The sequence below is a fragment of the Panthera pardus genome, unplaced genomic scaffold, assembly GCF_024362965.1.
Source record: "Panthera pardus isolate Hobbes unplaced genomic scaffold, ASM2436296v1 HiC_scaffold_22, whole genome shotgun sequence".
Classification (NCBI taxonomy): domain Eukaryota; kingdom Metazoa; phylum Chordata; class Mammalia; order Carnivora; family Felidae; genus Panthera; species Panthera pardus.
The window spans coordinates 86,388,564-86,401,082 of record NW_026526788.1 but is presented as its reverse complement, the minus strand read 5'-3'; the positions used below and the strand labels follow the sequence as shown (position 1 = coordinate 86,401,082).

Sequence of the window (12,519 nt, the reverse complement as noted above, 5' to 3'; positions counted from 1 at the left end):
CCCTTCAGAAGGGCCCACGCCATCCGAGCGTGGACATGCTCATGGCCGTGGGCACCCCTGTCTTGCAGAGGAACAGCTGCCCACTCAGACAGCCCCTGAAAGTCCAGTGTCCGAGGCTGCAGGGACAGTCTCCTTGGAGAAGCTTTGGAACGTGAGGCAGCTGGAGGCCCTGGCCCGCACCTACACCCTGCTGGCCCTGATGGTGTCCCCGAGCGCGGCCAGCTACCAGGACTACTGCCTCATGGCCTACACGTTCCTCAAGCGCATCTGGCAGGTGAGACACGAGGCTGCTCCCTCCTGGGTCCCCAGCTCTTGACGGGAGTCCGAGCCTCTCCCTGTAGCCCGTGGGCCTCACCTGCTCGAGAAACCCCTCAAGGAAGGCCCGCTCCAGTGGCCGAGGCCACTCGTCTCCGAAACCCACCCAGCACCCTTGTCCGTCCGCCCAGAAGTTCCCCGGCGGGGGTGCCCGCAGCCCGTGCAAATGGAGCGGCCGGCTGGCCCATGTTTGCATCTCCCTGCCCCTCGGTGGCCCAGGCACAGCAATCCTGAGCTGCCCTGCCGCTGGGCTTCCAGAACCTTCTGTGCACGGCCTGTCCCTGCCATCTCTTTACAGGGCCCCCCACCCGGGGAAGCTCTTGGAGCCTCTGGTTCTTGAGGACCTCCTGCGGGCAGTACCCGCCCCCCTCAGAAATGTGCTGGGAACCTTGGCTGCGGGAAGGACGGGAGGGACTGGGAAAGCAGTCTTCAAGATGCCCCAGCCCACTGTCCCACCACCCATCAAACAAGGATTCTTTATGCTTCTTTTAGGAGAACTGCTAAAAGTTATGTGTGTTCTATTTTTTTTTTTTTAATGTTTTTTTATTTATTTTTGAGACAGAGAGAGAGCATGAGCAGGGGAGGGGCAGAGAGAGAGGGAGACACAGAATCCGAAGCAGGCTCCAGGCTCTGAGCTGTCAGCACAGAGCCTGACGCGGGCTGGAACCCACAAACCGCGAGATCGTGACCTGAGCTAAAGTCAGACGCTTAACCGACTGAGACACCCAGGCTCCCCAAAGTTATGTGTGTTCTTAATTAGAGACACGAACTCACTTCACAGAGCTGACAAGCCCTCCTTGGAGGTCAGCCCCGTGTCCCCACCGCGCCCGCATCCTGGAGGCCAAATGTTCCACTCACCAAGGGATGCTGCGGTAACCCGTGCACAGGTCGGGCTCACCGACGTGGCCCTGGCACACGAGTGGCATGAGGTTGCCACTCGGAGCGTTAGGACCACTGGCCGCCCTCAGATCTGAGCGTGTGCGGGGGCGTGTTCACGGCTGTTCCTCATGTTGCGAATCTGGATTTCATTTTTCACAGGTTTCTTTGTTAACAGCAGGAAAATCAATTTCAGAAAGCAGAATTCTAGCAGCAACAGCTAGCTCACATTTGCTACTGCCTAAAAAGGAGAAGGAGAAGAGGAAGGAGAAGAAGGAGAAGGAGCCAGGGAAGGAGAAGGAGCCAGGGAAGGAGAAGGAGAAGGAGAAGGAGAAGGAGAAGGAGAAGGAGAAGGACAGAGACAAGGGCAAAGACCCCAAGCAGGTACCCTGACAGTGGGGCTCCAGGCCACGGACTGGGGCCACGCAAGAGGGCCTGGACCCACACCAGGGCTGCCGGGCCGTCGGGAGGGTGCCCCAGGGTGTGTGCCCCCCACCCCCCGGCAGAGGGTGTGCGGGTGGGAGGGCAGCTCTCTGGAGGAGTGGGAAGACAGCTTCCTCGTCACGTGGGGCCCCACCTTGCTTGCGTGGCAGTCCTGTCCGACTGCCCTCCGGAGCGGGCGCTCCCCCTGGACTCCGGCCCCGCGTCCTCCGTGCTCTCCTTTACGCGGCGCTGGCCGGGCCTGGAGGTGCCGGTGGTGGGGTCACCGCGAGCCGGGGTGCCTCCGGGTAGACTCTGTTGGGCGAGGGGAGAGAGCACCGTCTTCGTGCCCTCGGGAGTGACGTCAGAGCGGGTTTTGCCTGTGAAACCGAACGTGGCTCTGGTGTGGCTCACAGCCCAGGCGCGGACCCCAGGGAGGACAGACGTGTGCAGGGGTGCTCTCGGGGCGGGGCGGGGCGGGGGTGCGGGTCCGGGCGGCACCCCGCCCCCAAGGGCGCCGGGGATGCGCTGCCTTCTCAAGCTCACCACCTGTCTGCTCGAGCTCAGCCGCCTTCCAAAGCGAGTGCGCCGTCCCCGCTTTACAGCATCCAACCGCGGTTCCTGACAAACGGCTTGAGGACTTACCGGCCAGCACAGAGGAGTGGGCTTCCTACTCCTGCCCCGAGGAAGCGATATCTGTATTTAAACAAGATAAAAGCGACTTTACCGTCAACGCGTCAAGCATCCAGAAGCCGGTGAGTTGACTCAAAGAAGTGGTGTGGGCCGTGGCCACGCGCCCGCCAGCCTGCGTTCCCGAACCGTCTCCCCGAGCTGGAGCCTCCCTGTCGTGAAGTACGCCCAGAAGAGGGGCGGGGACAAGGCCCGGCCTCGCGAGGTGCCGAGGAGACACTTGTGGGTCGCCGCCCAGGCCAAGGCGCAGAGCAGGTCAGGCCCGGGGACCGTCCCCAGGAACGCGTTCCCGGCCGCCGCTCTCCCCAGACGACTGCCGGTGTCAGCGGGAAGCACTTCCTTCCTTTCGCCACGCACCCCCCCCCCCCACCCGCCAGGAGCACCCCGAACACGCCAACGCAGCTGCGTGTCGGGGTCTGTGGCTGCCGTGGCCGTGGCGGTCGGCACGGGCCGGGTGGCAGCAGCCTCAGACGTCTCTCCTCTCGGCCGCGGAGCCCAGGCGTCCAGAGTCCGTCTGGCCCGGCCCGAGTCAGGGCGTCAGCGGGGCCACCTTCCCTGCGGGGCTCTAGGGGAGGGACTCCCTGCCTCGCCCAGCTCCCGGGGTCCCGGCGTCTCTGGGTCAGGGCCGTGTTCCCCCCGTCTCTGTCTCCGACCTCAGGGTCCTCTCCTCTGTGTCACAGCCCTCCCCGCTTCCCTCTTACGATGACCCGTGGGGTGATGTCTAGGGCCCGTCTGCCTAACCATGAGAATCTCTCCTTCTCAGGACTTTTTTTTCTTTTAAGTCTGGCATATGGTAATGCACCATTTCAGTTATTTCGTCCATTAATAACTAATATTTGAGAACATTTATATAATAATGGAGCTTAATCTAAGGGAAGTTCAACTTTTTTACATTTCAGTGTTGGGTATTAATTAAGAGAAATGGTAAAAATAATTACGGTCAAAATTATTACGTCAAAAATATAATAAATGCTTGGTGTTAAGTCTACATACGATTCAGTTTTTGGCATCGGGTTCTTTGGCTGCAAGAAAGAACCTTCGGTTTACATCATTAAGGGGAATATTTCTTAATGTTGGGATGGGCTCTTGGTATTTCTTCTGCTGTTGATTCTTAGCAGAGTTCTCTGATTGTATGAATGGAGTTGAGTGGAGAGGTACTGATGGTGTCTATTCCAAATAGGAGTACATACGTGATTACTGTCGTGATGAGGAGGTAGGCAGGCAATGCAACCTCTCTATATTTTTGAGGCCAGTAGGCTAAGCCTAAGGAGTTTAGCCAAGACTTAGGAAGAAAAGCCCATACGAGATAGAGTATGAAGCCAAATTGGGAGCTTAAGAAAAGAACAAAGCCGTAGTTGCCCTTTCTGGCAATGGGGGCAGTGAATTTTCCACCATTTTCCCTGTGGTTTTAGACAACCTTTCTGACCTGGGACGCCAGAGCACAGGGTCAGCCAGAATGTTCCTTTCACCACCAGAGAAGATCCCCCCTACACACACCTTTTATTTTAACTATTCTTGGGGAGCATTTATATAAGATTTTTTGTTATTTCTTCCTTAAATTTGGTAGAATTCCCTGGTGAAAACCTTTAGGCCTATTCTATGAGGGAAGGTCATAAATTATGAATATAGTTTATTTCATGGTTATACAGATCTTCAGATTTTCCGTTTCTTCTTACAATTTGATGGATTGTGTTTTTCTAGGACATTTTCACTTAATATAAAATTTCAAATGTATTGGCATAATGTTGTTCTTAATATCCTTTTATTATCTTTTAGTGACTGTAGGGTCTGTAGGGATTTCTGTGTCTTCCCACCCCTCTTTCCTGATCAATCTCACCAGGACTTATCAGTCATTAGTCTCTCAAAGAACCACATGCTTTCCAGGCCACCCAAAGACCGCTAGGTTTCAATGAAGTTCCTGAAGGGGCTGCTTTACTTCTAGATCACCCTTAACTGTAAGGTGCAGCCCTTTGGGAACCAGCCGGGACATGTAGCTTTCAGTGGGCCCTCAACTCCAGTTTTTTGCCTCCACCTTACAAAAAAAAAAAAAAAAATCAGAAGCATCATTCAGCCTCCCAGCTTCCTCTTGAATCAGCAGACATGCCCAGGACAAATGTACCCCAATACGTGAGGCTAATTTCTCTGGACACCCATCGTCTTCCAGGTCTTGGCCCAGTGATTTTTCCCAGCATTTCCCAGTTTTCAGTGCTTTTAGTGCATTTTAAAAATAGTTCATCCAACTTCTCTAATTTTATCAAACCTAGTTCATCTTTGTAAGCATTAGTTCTTCTCGATCTATATTCAATTTTAAAGCAGGTATTTGTGTTCCTAAAGAAAGTCTGTTTTTAATGGATCAGTAGTTTTTAGTGGAAGAAATCTAACAAAAACATTAATTTGAGTAAATATGTAAATGGATTGTTTCTTTGTTTTTAAAGTTTACTTATTTATTTTGAGAGAGAGAGAGCACAAGTGGGGGAGGGACAGAGAGAGGGAGGGAGATGGAGAATTCCAAGCAGGCTCCACACTGTCAGCACAGAGCCCGGTGTGGGGTTCAAATTCATGAACTGTGAGATTGTGAATTGAGCTGAAATCCAGAGTCAGCCGCTCAACCAACTGAGCCACCCAGGCACCTCATAAATGGATTGTTTCTTGTGAGGACTTTTAACTGTACTTGGATGTTGAAGATTGTGGGTGATTTCACACGACAAGATAAAAGTTATTAGTGAAGAAGAGGAGGAAAGCACATCATTCATTCATTCATTCATTCATTCGTTGTTCAACAAACACTGTTGAACACCTGCTGTGTGCTTAGAGCTGTGCTTGGAATGGAGAAGGATAGAGATTTTTGTAGAAAGACCCTAGAAGCTAGTGGTCTAACCTTCCTCCCTTCTTTGACCTTACATGTTTGTTGTGTGTTTATGTAGACATACAGTTTATATTATCTGGACCACTTGGTCAAAGCCCTGCAGAAGATGTCCCTTTACGAGCTCACCATCCCAGTCCTGCAATTGGGCGTACTAATTGCAGCCTCCGTGGTAGACAGCAAGAGCCTCAAAGATCTGTACCATCTTCGGTCAGTATAGCTGTTTTATTTTCAGGGAAACTGGGGAGCGTTTAGGTGGCTAAAATGAAAATTTCCCCGAAGCAATATAAAAGCAAACAGCGTTTTCATAGATCAATTCTGTAGTCAACTATTTCTATAAATAATAGTGCCTATGATTTGTAAAACCAAATAAATCAATATATTTGAACATAAAATAGTAATTTTATTTTACAATTTCTACCTGGTCTTTAAGAGAAGATCATTGTTCTAAGGAAATGCACACTGAAGTGTTAGAATAAAGGGCCACTGTGCCTGTAGCTGACTCTCAAATCATCCAGAAGAAAATATAGGGTGTTAGGGGAGGAAGAGAAAACGGTAAAGCAAATGTGGTGAAGTGTTCACACTGAAGGAATCTGGGCGAGGGGCGTATAGTAATTGTGGTATTTGTGCCGCAAGCTTGACATCATTTCAAAATACAACATTTTACACCAGAATCAAAGTGGAGCCTCTCTCCTTGAGGGGGGAGGTGGTCAGAGCCCCAGCCACTGTGCCTGAGTTTTACCTCTGAAGGTGACCCTGAGACCATAAGGAGGTATTGAGTAAAATACACGAATGAGTATTAAAATTTTCTCTGCCTGAAATTTGGTAGAGTCACCTGTGTAATTTTGCTTGGGTTTAAACATTATTGAAAACCTCACTAAATTATACATTTCTCTTTCCGTTTACCAATTTTTATCAGGTCCCAGTACAGCCTGACTCTGATCTACCAGGTCCTGTGTAACCCCATTAACTCTCCTTATTGCCCCCCTGCCCCTAGACTTGCCCTAGTTTGTTCCGATTTGAAGTTGCAAGAAGCAGCGACTTACCATGAAGAGGTGGTCGGGCAGACATACCTTTGTGACATGGAGCAGGCCAGGTACGGCGCCTCCCCCGGCTGTTAGGTCTCCTGTCGGCGGGACACGCTCCCCTGTCCAGAAGGGGCGATTTGGCCAACCTGGGGCTGCTCTCGGCTGAGTCCCCTCCAGCCCCAGGCCCCATCGTTCATCACAGCCGGACGGTGGGCTGTGGGGAGACCCTCGGCCTTGGAGGCTGTGCCTGGGGGGGTGCAGATCTGTGCCTGGGGTCAGTGCCTGGGGTGGGGGCTGTGCCTGGGAGCAGTCATGGGCATTTTCTATTACCTGTAATCTCGATCTTCCTGTAGCTATTTTCATTTGTATTTCTTGACGACCGATGAAGTTGGACATTCTCAGATATTTCTTGGCCATCATATTTCTTTGGCGTCTTACTTACGTTATTTATGTTAGCTGCAGAAAAGAAATCGCCTTGAGAAAGGAGAAAAACAAGGAACTGCTCTCCGAAGAAAGTCTGACGACGGTGCCCGAGCCCGTAACTACGGTCCAGAAAGCAGAGACAAAGCCGCTCATAGCGAAGGATAAGGTACCCACTCTGCCCGCAGCACCGTGTTCCTGGCTGGGCAGGGACGGTGCTGAGGCTGCAGCCTGAGCCACTGGCCAGGACCTGCTGTGACTGCGCTGTGCCCAAACCCTCCTGCCGGGTTTCCCGTGTCCCCTCCCTGTGGGTCCCGGACGTCTCCGGGGAAGATGGGGCTACAGACCGCCATGGAGTGCTCCCCCCAGGGGCCTGGGCAGGACTCAGAGAAGACAGGCTGGGGGCGGCACGGAGGGCCCACCAGGAAGGGCAGTGGAGGCCCGGGCAGCTAGAGAGGCGGCCCCGGAGGTCTGACCACCAAGCAGCTCTCCCCTCCACGCAGTGGGCACACTTTGGGCGGTCTTGCCCCCGAAGGAAAGTCACCGTCCAGGCCACCATGCTTGGGACACCGCTCCATATTTGGGACTCCGTTTGTGAGCCCCCAGAGTCAACCGTTTGGGACACTTGGTAGGAACGTGCCAGGAGCCCAGGTGTCTTGCCGAATTCAGGGGCTCGGTGACCCCTCCCGTGCTGGTGCGGGTGCCGCGTGGTACAGGACAGCGGGTCCACGGAGCACGGGGCTCGGGCGGGAGCAGGGGCCACCTGGTGCTGGGCGTGCTGGGCGTGAGGCAGCCGGTCAGAAGACAGAGGCCCCGGGAGACTGCACGCAGTGGAGACAGGGGGCCCGGCCCGGCGAAGCGGGTCCTCCTGGCGTGGAGCCGCGGGGGCACACGTGCCTGCCATGCCTTGCAGATCTTGAAGATAAACGGAGAGACCGGGACTGGGCTGGAGGGGACGTCCTTTCCCCTTCTGTGGACCCTCAAGGCAGAAGTTCTGCTGGAGGTGGATGTGTACCAGCCTGCGAGGCTGCTGCTGTCGGAGGCCTACCTGGCCTTCCAGGTGAGAGGCCGCCCTGCCCGCGGGGACACGCGCCCTCTGCTGGGAAGCCAGCCTGCTGCTTGCCATTCTGGAACACCCATCTTAGATTTGTATCTGAGTCGCTGCCCTTTGCCTGACGTTCCTCTGGTTTCCTTGCCTTCTGTACACAGAGTTTGCTAACATCCCTGCTTCCCATGGCTGCCGTGGGCCTGATTCCACGGCTGCTTTCTCTTGGATGGTAGGGCTCCTAGCGGGCCGTTCAGCATTGCGTTTCCTGCCGTCGTGTGTGGAGGCTGAGAGCCTGGAGGCTCGGGCTGAGCCCCCCCACCCATGAGTTCTGTGCTGTCTCCTCAGGTGTGGGCCCTGCAGGTGTCTGGGGCCTCTCCAGGGCCTCCCTGGAAGCCTGGGGTTTTCCAAGCCCCCTTGGAAAGGCTGGCACTCGGGCCTGGCTGTTCAGATCTTCGCTCGGCTCCTTAGGCCCCACCACTCCGTCCGCTGGGCTTCTTGAACCTGTTCTGTCCTCGAGCACAGATCTTTGGTCCTCCTGGTATCCCCCATGAGCGGCCCTTCTAGTGCCTGGAGGCCACAAGCCCAGCCTCCCCTCCCATGCTGGGCCTTTGCTTTTCTCCTGGGCTGTGTCCCCATGAGCATGGATGCCCACGTGTCCTCCCCTCCTCCGAGATCGTGGCCCTCCAACGCCTGCGGATGGCTGGTTCTACCTGCGTCCGGCTCTGAGAACTGTGTCCACTGGGGAGCCAGGCAAAGCTACAGAGCCAGACAGGTGGTCAGAGACAGAGAAGTCCCCGATAAAGACACAAAACTTCAAGGCGTGGGAGGTTCAGGCAGCGGGGACAGGCGTGCGGGTCTCGGCCAGCAGGAGAGCTGTGTGCAGGCCTGGTGGCCAGATAGGCGCGTGCAGTCCAGACTCCAGGGCCAGGAGGGGTGCGAGGGGTGGGGCCCGAGAGGCCGCAGCGGCCTGCTGGCCACGGCCTCTTCTGAGAGCCCCTGGGGCAGAGTCAGTCCCCAGGGCGTGGCTGGCCCACCTTTGCCGCCTCCAGATGCCACCCCGCCCCTCCTGAACCTGACACGGGTCCCACATGCCCACGGGTCTTTCCCTCCCGGCCATCCGCTGCCCTGAGCCACCCACCCCATGGCCGCGCCTCTGTGGGGCCACAGCAGTCACAGCCTGGTGACATGTCCGTGGGATGTCTGCAGGTACGGGCCCCGCTTCCGTCCACGGCAACCCGCCATCAGCCTCTTTGCCGTGGCTCCACCGGCCAGCACCCCCCCCCCCCACCCCCCACACGTCCGCCTCCCGTAGGCACCTCGCCGCCCTCCCCGCCCCCAGCCTGCATTTGCCGTCCAGGGCCCCGGCTCTTGGGACAGCAGGCCCCAGGCCCACCAGGCCCTCAGTCTGTTTGGGCTATGTGCTGGCTGCCCTGTCCGGGGCCACCTCGGACTGCCGCTGTTCCGGCCCGCGTCCTCCTGCCGGCTGCGGGTCAGAGGCCAACAGCACCCCCGCCCCACGCCCAGGCCACCTGCGCCATGCGCAATGGGCGGGGGATGAGACAGCCCTGGCCAACTAGGGTGCAAAATCTGCTCACCTGCCGGCCCTTGGCCAGCATCTGGACGGGGGCTCCTGGGCAGCGGGGGAAGGGGGGGGACACTGGAACCTGCCGCGAAGGGGAGGGGGCTTCCCAGGGCCCTTGGCACTGTTGGAACCCTGGAAGTGGTTTCAGCACAGGTACAGGCCTCAAGCCCCCCCCCCCCCCCCGTGCCCTGAGGGCAAATATGGGGCCTCCTTCAGAGGTCAGGGAGCAGCCCAGTGGACACGGTGCGGGAAGGCCCGGTGCCCGGAGCTGCTGTCTCTGTCTCTGTCTCTCTTCCCCTCCCAACCCCCCTCCTGTCTTTCTACGTCTTTCAGGAGCTTGATGATCCTTGTGCCCAAGCAAGATGCCTGCACCTTCTGGCGCAGTTGGCGAACAAGGAAAGAAACTACGGCCAAGCTAAGCAGTTGGTGCAGTGGGCGCAGCGCCTGGGGGGCAGCGAGGAGTTCTGGTACAGCTCAACCCTGACCCTGGCGGACACGCTCCTGTCCATGGAGGGCAAAGGCAGAGAAGTGGCGGTGAGGGGGCCGGGTGCGCTCGAGAGGGGCCCGTGGCCGGTCCCGGTGGCCGAGGGCCACACCCCGACGCCACGTTGCCATCCCCAGGTCTGCCAGTTGTTTCAGAGACTGATAGACACCTTCAAGCTTCTGCAAAAAGAGAGACCGAACCGAGTGCCCGTCTTGGAGTTTATGGCCACAGACCTAGAGGCCAGGTAGTCCTTTGTAAGAAAAGCTTAATTCGCATGACGGTCGTGGCTCACTTTGTCCTTTATGCGGCATTTCAAACCTATGGCGTGCAGGGAGTCACGCGGAGAGCCGTCCGCCCACAACCCCCTACCCAGGCGACCTGCCCTGGAGCAGAGCCTTCCCTGGGACCCCCTGCCTGCTGCACGCGGCCCCTGGGGGAGGGAGGCCTGCGGACATCGCGGGAGCCCGACCTTCGGCCTTCGGGCTCCTGGGGGCAGTGTGTGTTTCTTTCCAAAGTGCCTTTTTCTTGGGACAGGGGCGCAGGCGGCTTGGTTTGTGCCTAAATTCTCAGGGGATGCTTCTGAGCAGACGCTCTTATGCTGAGGGGCGGGCCCAGCCCCGGTTGGGGGCTGGCTGCAGGGTCTTCTCCACCCTTCACCCTCCGTCAGTGTGGAACTGCGTCCGGGAGCAGACACCTCCCTGGGGTCTGTCCTGCTCCGTGTCCGCCTCTGTTCTGGCCGGTGGTTCCGCGCCTCCCGCCCAGGGGGCAGACGGCAGGTGCACTGGGGACAGAGCCTCCAAGAGCAGCTCTGGGTCTCCTGTGCTTACCGGTCTTGCAGACTTTCAGCTTGTTTTTGAGCCAGCTTTCTGGTAACTTCTATCCTTCTAGAAAATCGTTTCCTCTGGTTGTGTTAGTAGACGTGTTTCTGGGCTCTTCCCCTGTGACTTCACAGAGCATTTCTCGTAGGTCCCGCTCCTCCTCGGTGCCCTCACTCTTTTCCCAGATCAGACTCCACACCAACGGCTAACTGACCTCAACAAAGAAGCAGCTCTGGCTTTCTTGACCAGAGCAGCCGGGACTTTGTCGTATTTTGGTTTTCTTGATTTTCTGCTTTGTCTTTGTTCAGTTCTTGGCTGTGTATTTGAGAGGCGCTGTCCTGTTCCGTTTTCACTGGTCCCGTGGGTCACCCAGCCTGTCCCCACTCCCCTGGCAGGCGCCCCTGACGTCCCCTGGCAGCGGCCCACAGGCCTGATGTGCGAAGACCGCCCCGTCCGTGTGGGTTTCTGTCCCTGAGTCAGAGGAGAGCGGTCCTGAATTTCCAGAAGCATGTGATGGCGGGGTGCGGGCTGCTACCTTCCGACTTTATTGCGTTGTGACGGAGGCGTGTGTGTGGCCCGTGTGGTCTCTGCTCTTCCGGAAGCGCTCCTCAGGTGTTTCCTTCGGCAACGCTGGTGACACTGCGGTGGCCACACGTGACGGCCCACGTCCCCTACAGGTGCGTGAGCCTCCAGATCAAGGCCGCTCAGGAGTCAGCTGATGGCGAACCTCCCGGATGCTTGCTTCTGCTGAACAAAATGGACGATTGCTTGACGGAAATTGAGAAAAGGTTGATCACCTGGGGCTACAGAGACAACTGTGTGGATATAAAACTAGAGCGCGCCAAGATAAAGAGGTGAGCGGCCCTCCCGGGCCCCCGGAGCTCTGCCAGGGCCGGCGTGCCGCTCCCCCCCATGACCGCGCACTGGCCCCGGGGCTGTCCAGGCCGTTCTCCCTCCGGCCCCCTCCCCGCCCCTGCCCCCCGACTCCGCGTCCTGACCACAGGCCCAGCTTTCCTCCTGGGTCAAGCCCCCACCGGCCCCCGTTGCCCTCCAGCAGAACCTCCTCTTGGCCCCGCCCTGTGGCCGCGGGCACCTCCGTCCAGGACAGCGGCACAGGGAGGTGTCCTTGCTCTCATCCAGTCCCCCCCGTGTCCCACCAGCTCCGTCTCTGCACACACACGGACGTACACTCACAGCCCCGCACGCCGCCCCACCCGCACACGCAGGCACACACGCCCACGCCCACAGCGTTCTCACATCGGTCACACACACGTGGGCTCGTCACCCGTGATCACTCACAGGTGTTCACACACAGCCTCGCACACGTCGACCCCGCACACCCCTGCACCCGCTCACACTGGCTCTGGCCTGAGGAGCAGCCCAGGCGCTGCCCTCCAGTGGGGCTCTGTCACCCTCCCCCATGTGACCTCCCGAAGTCCCCACTGTCATCACGGGTAGGCACTGGCCCAGAGGCAGAGGAGTGAGGCTTCAGTAAATGCCCTCCCCCTCCCGCCTCCCCTCCACCCACCCCGCCCTGGCCACCCGCGTGCTTGGGGTGCACACAGGCATTTCGAAGCTCAAAACCGCATGTGAGGTACTAACAGCGGCCTTTGTGAGGGAGAAGGAGCCTGCACACAGGCTCACAGTGTGCACAGTGTGAAGGGTGGCCTTTGGCCCGTCATCACAGAAGTGACACGCGGTCGTGGAAGAACTTTAAAACATGCAGAAAAGCACCAATGGGAAGATTCGGTGGTTGAATGAGCACAGTTAACGTTGTGTTGGTTCGCTGGTCTGTCTGCCAGGTGTAGATTTAACTTTGACAAAAGCAGTACAGGGCCCGTACCTGTTTTTGTATCTTTACATACGAGACATCTCATCAAAGGGTTTAAAGTACTAATAAAGATATAGTCACATAGAAATTATATACTCCGCACTTCGTTAGTGCTTTGAGATTTTTGTTCTGAACCCCACTCTT

General features: G+C 57.1%; 1 protein-coding gene and 1 pseudogene across 1 annotated transcript in view; one reads left to right on the top strand and one right to left on the bottom strand.

The window, feature by feature from the left end:
- The window catches only part of CFAP46 (cilia and flagella associated protein 46), a 93,844-nt gene that overhangs the window by 52,144 nt on the left and 29,181 nt on the right, over window positions 1-12,519 (top strand). The window contains 10 exon segments of the mRNA XM_053910095.1: window positions 69-274; window positions 1,354-1,575; window positions 2,217-2,366; window positions 5,226-5,374; window positions 6,162-6,260; window positions 6,649-6,781; window positions 7,526-7,672; window positions 9,576-9,776; window positions 9,864-9,970; window positions 11,222-11,398. Of these exon segments, the coding sequence (XP_053766070.1) occupies window positions 69-274; window positions 1,354-1,575; window positions 2,217-2,366; window positions 5,226-5,374; window positions 6,162-6,260; window positions 6,649-6,781; window positions 7,526-7,672; window positions 9,576-9,776; window positions 9,864-9,970; window positions 11,222-11,398 (1,591 nt within the window).
- On the bottom strand, window positions 3,298-3,696 carry LOC109256679 (phosphatidylinositol N-acetylglucosaminyltransferase subunit P-like; annotated as a pseudogene).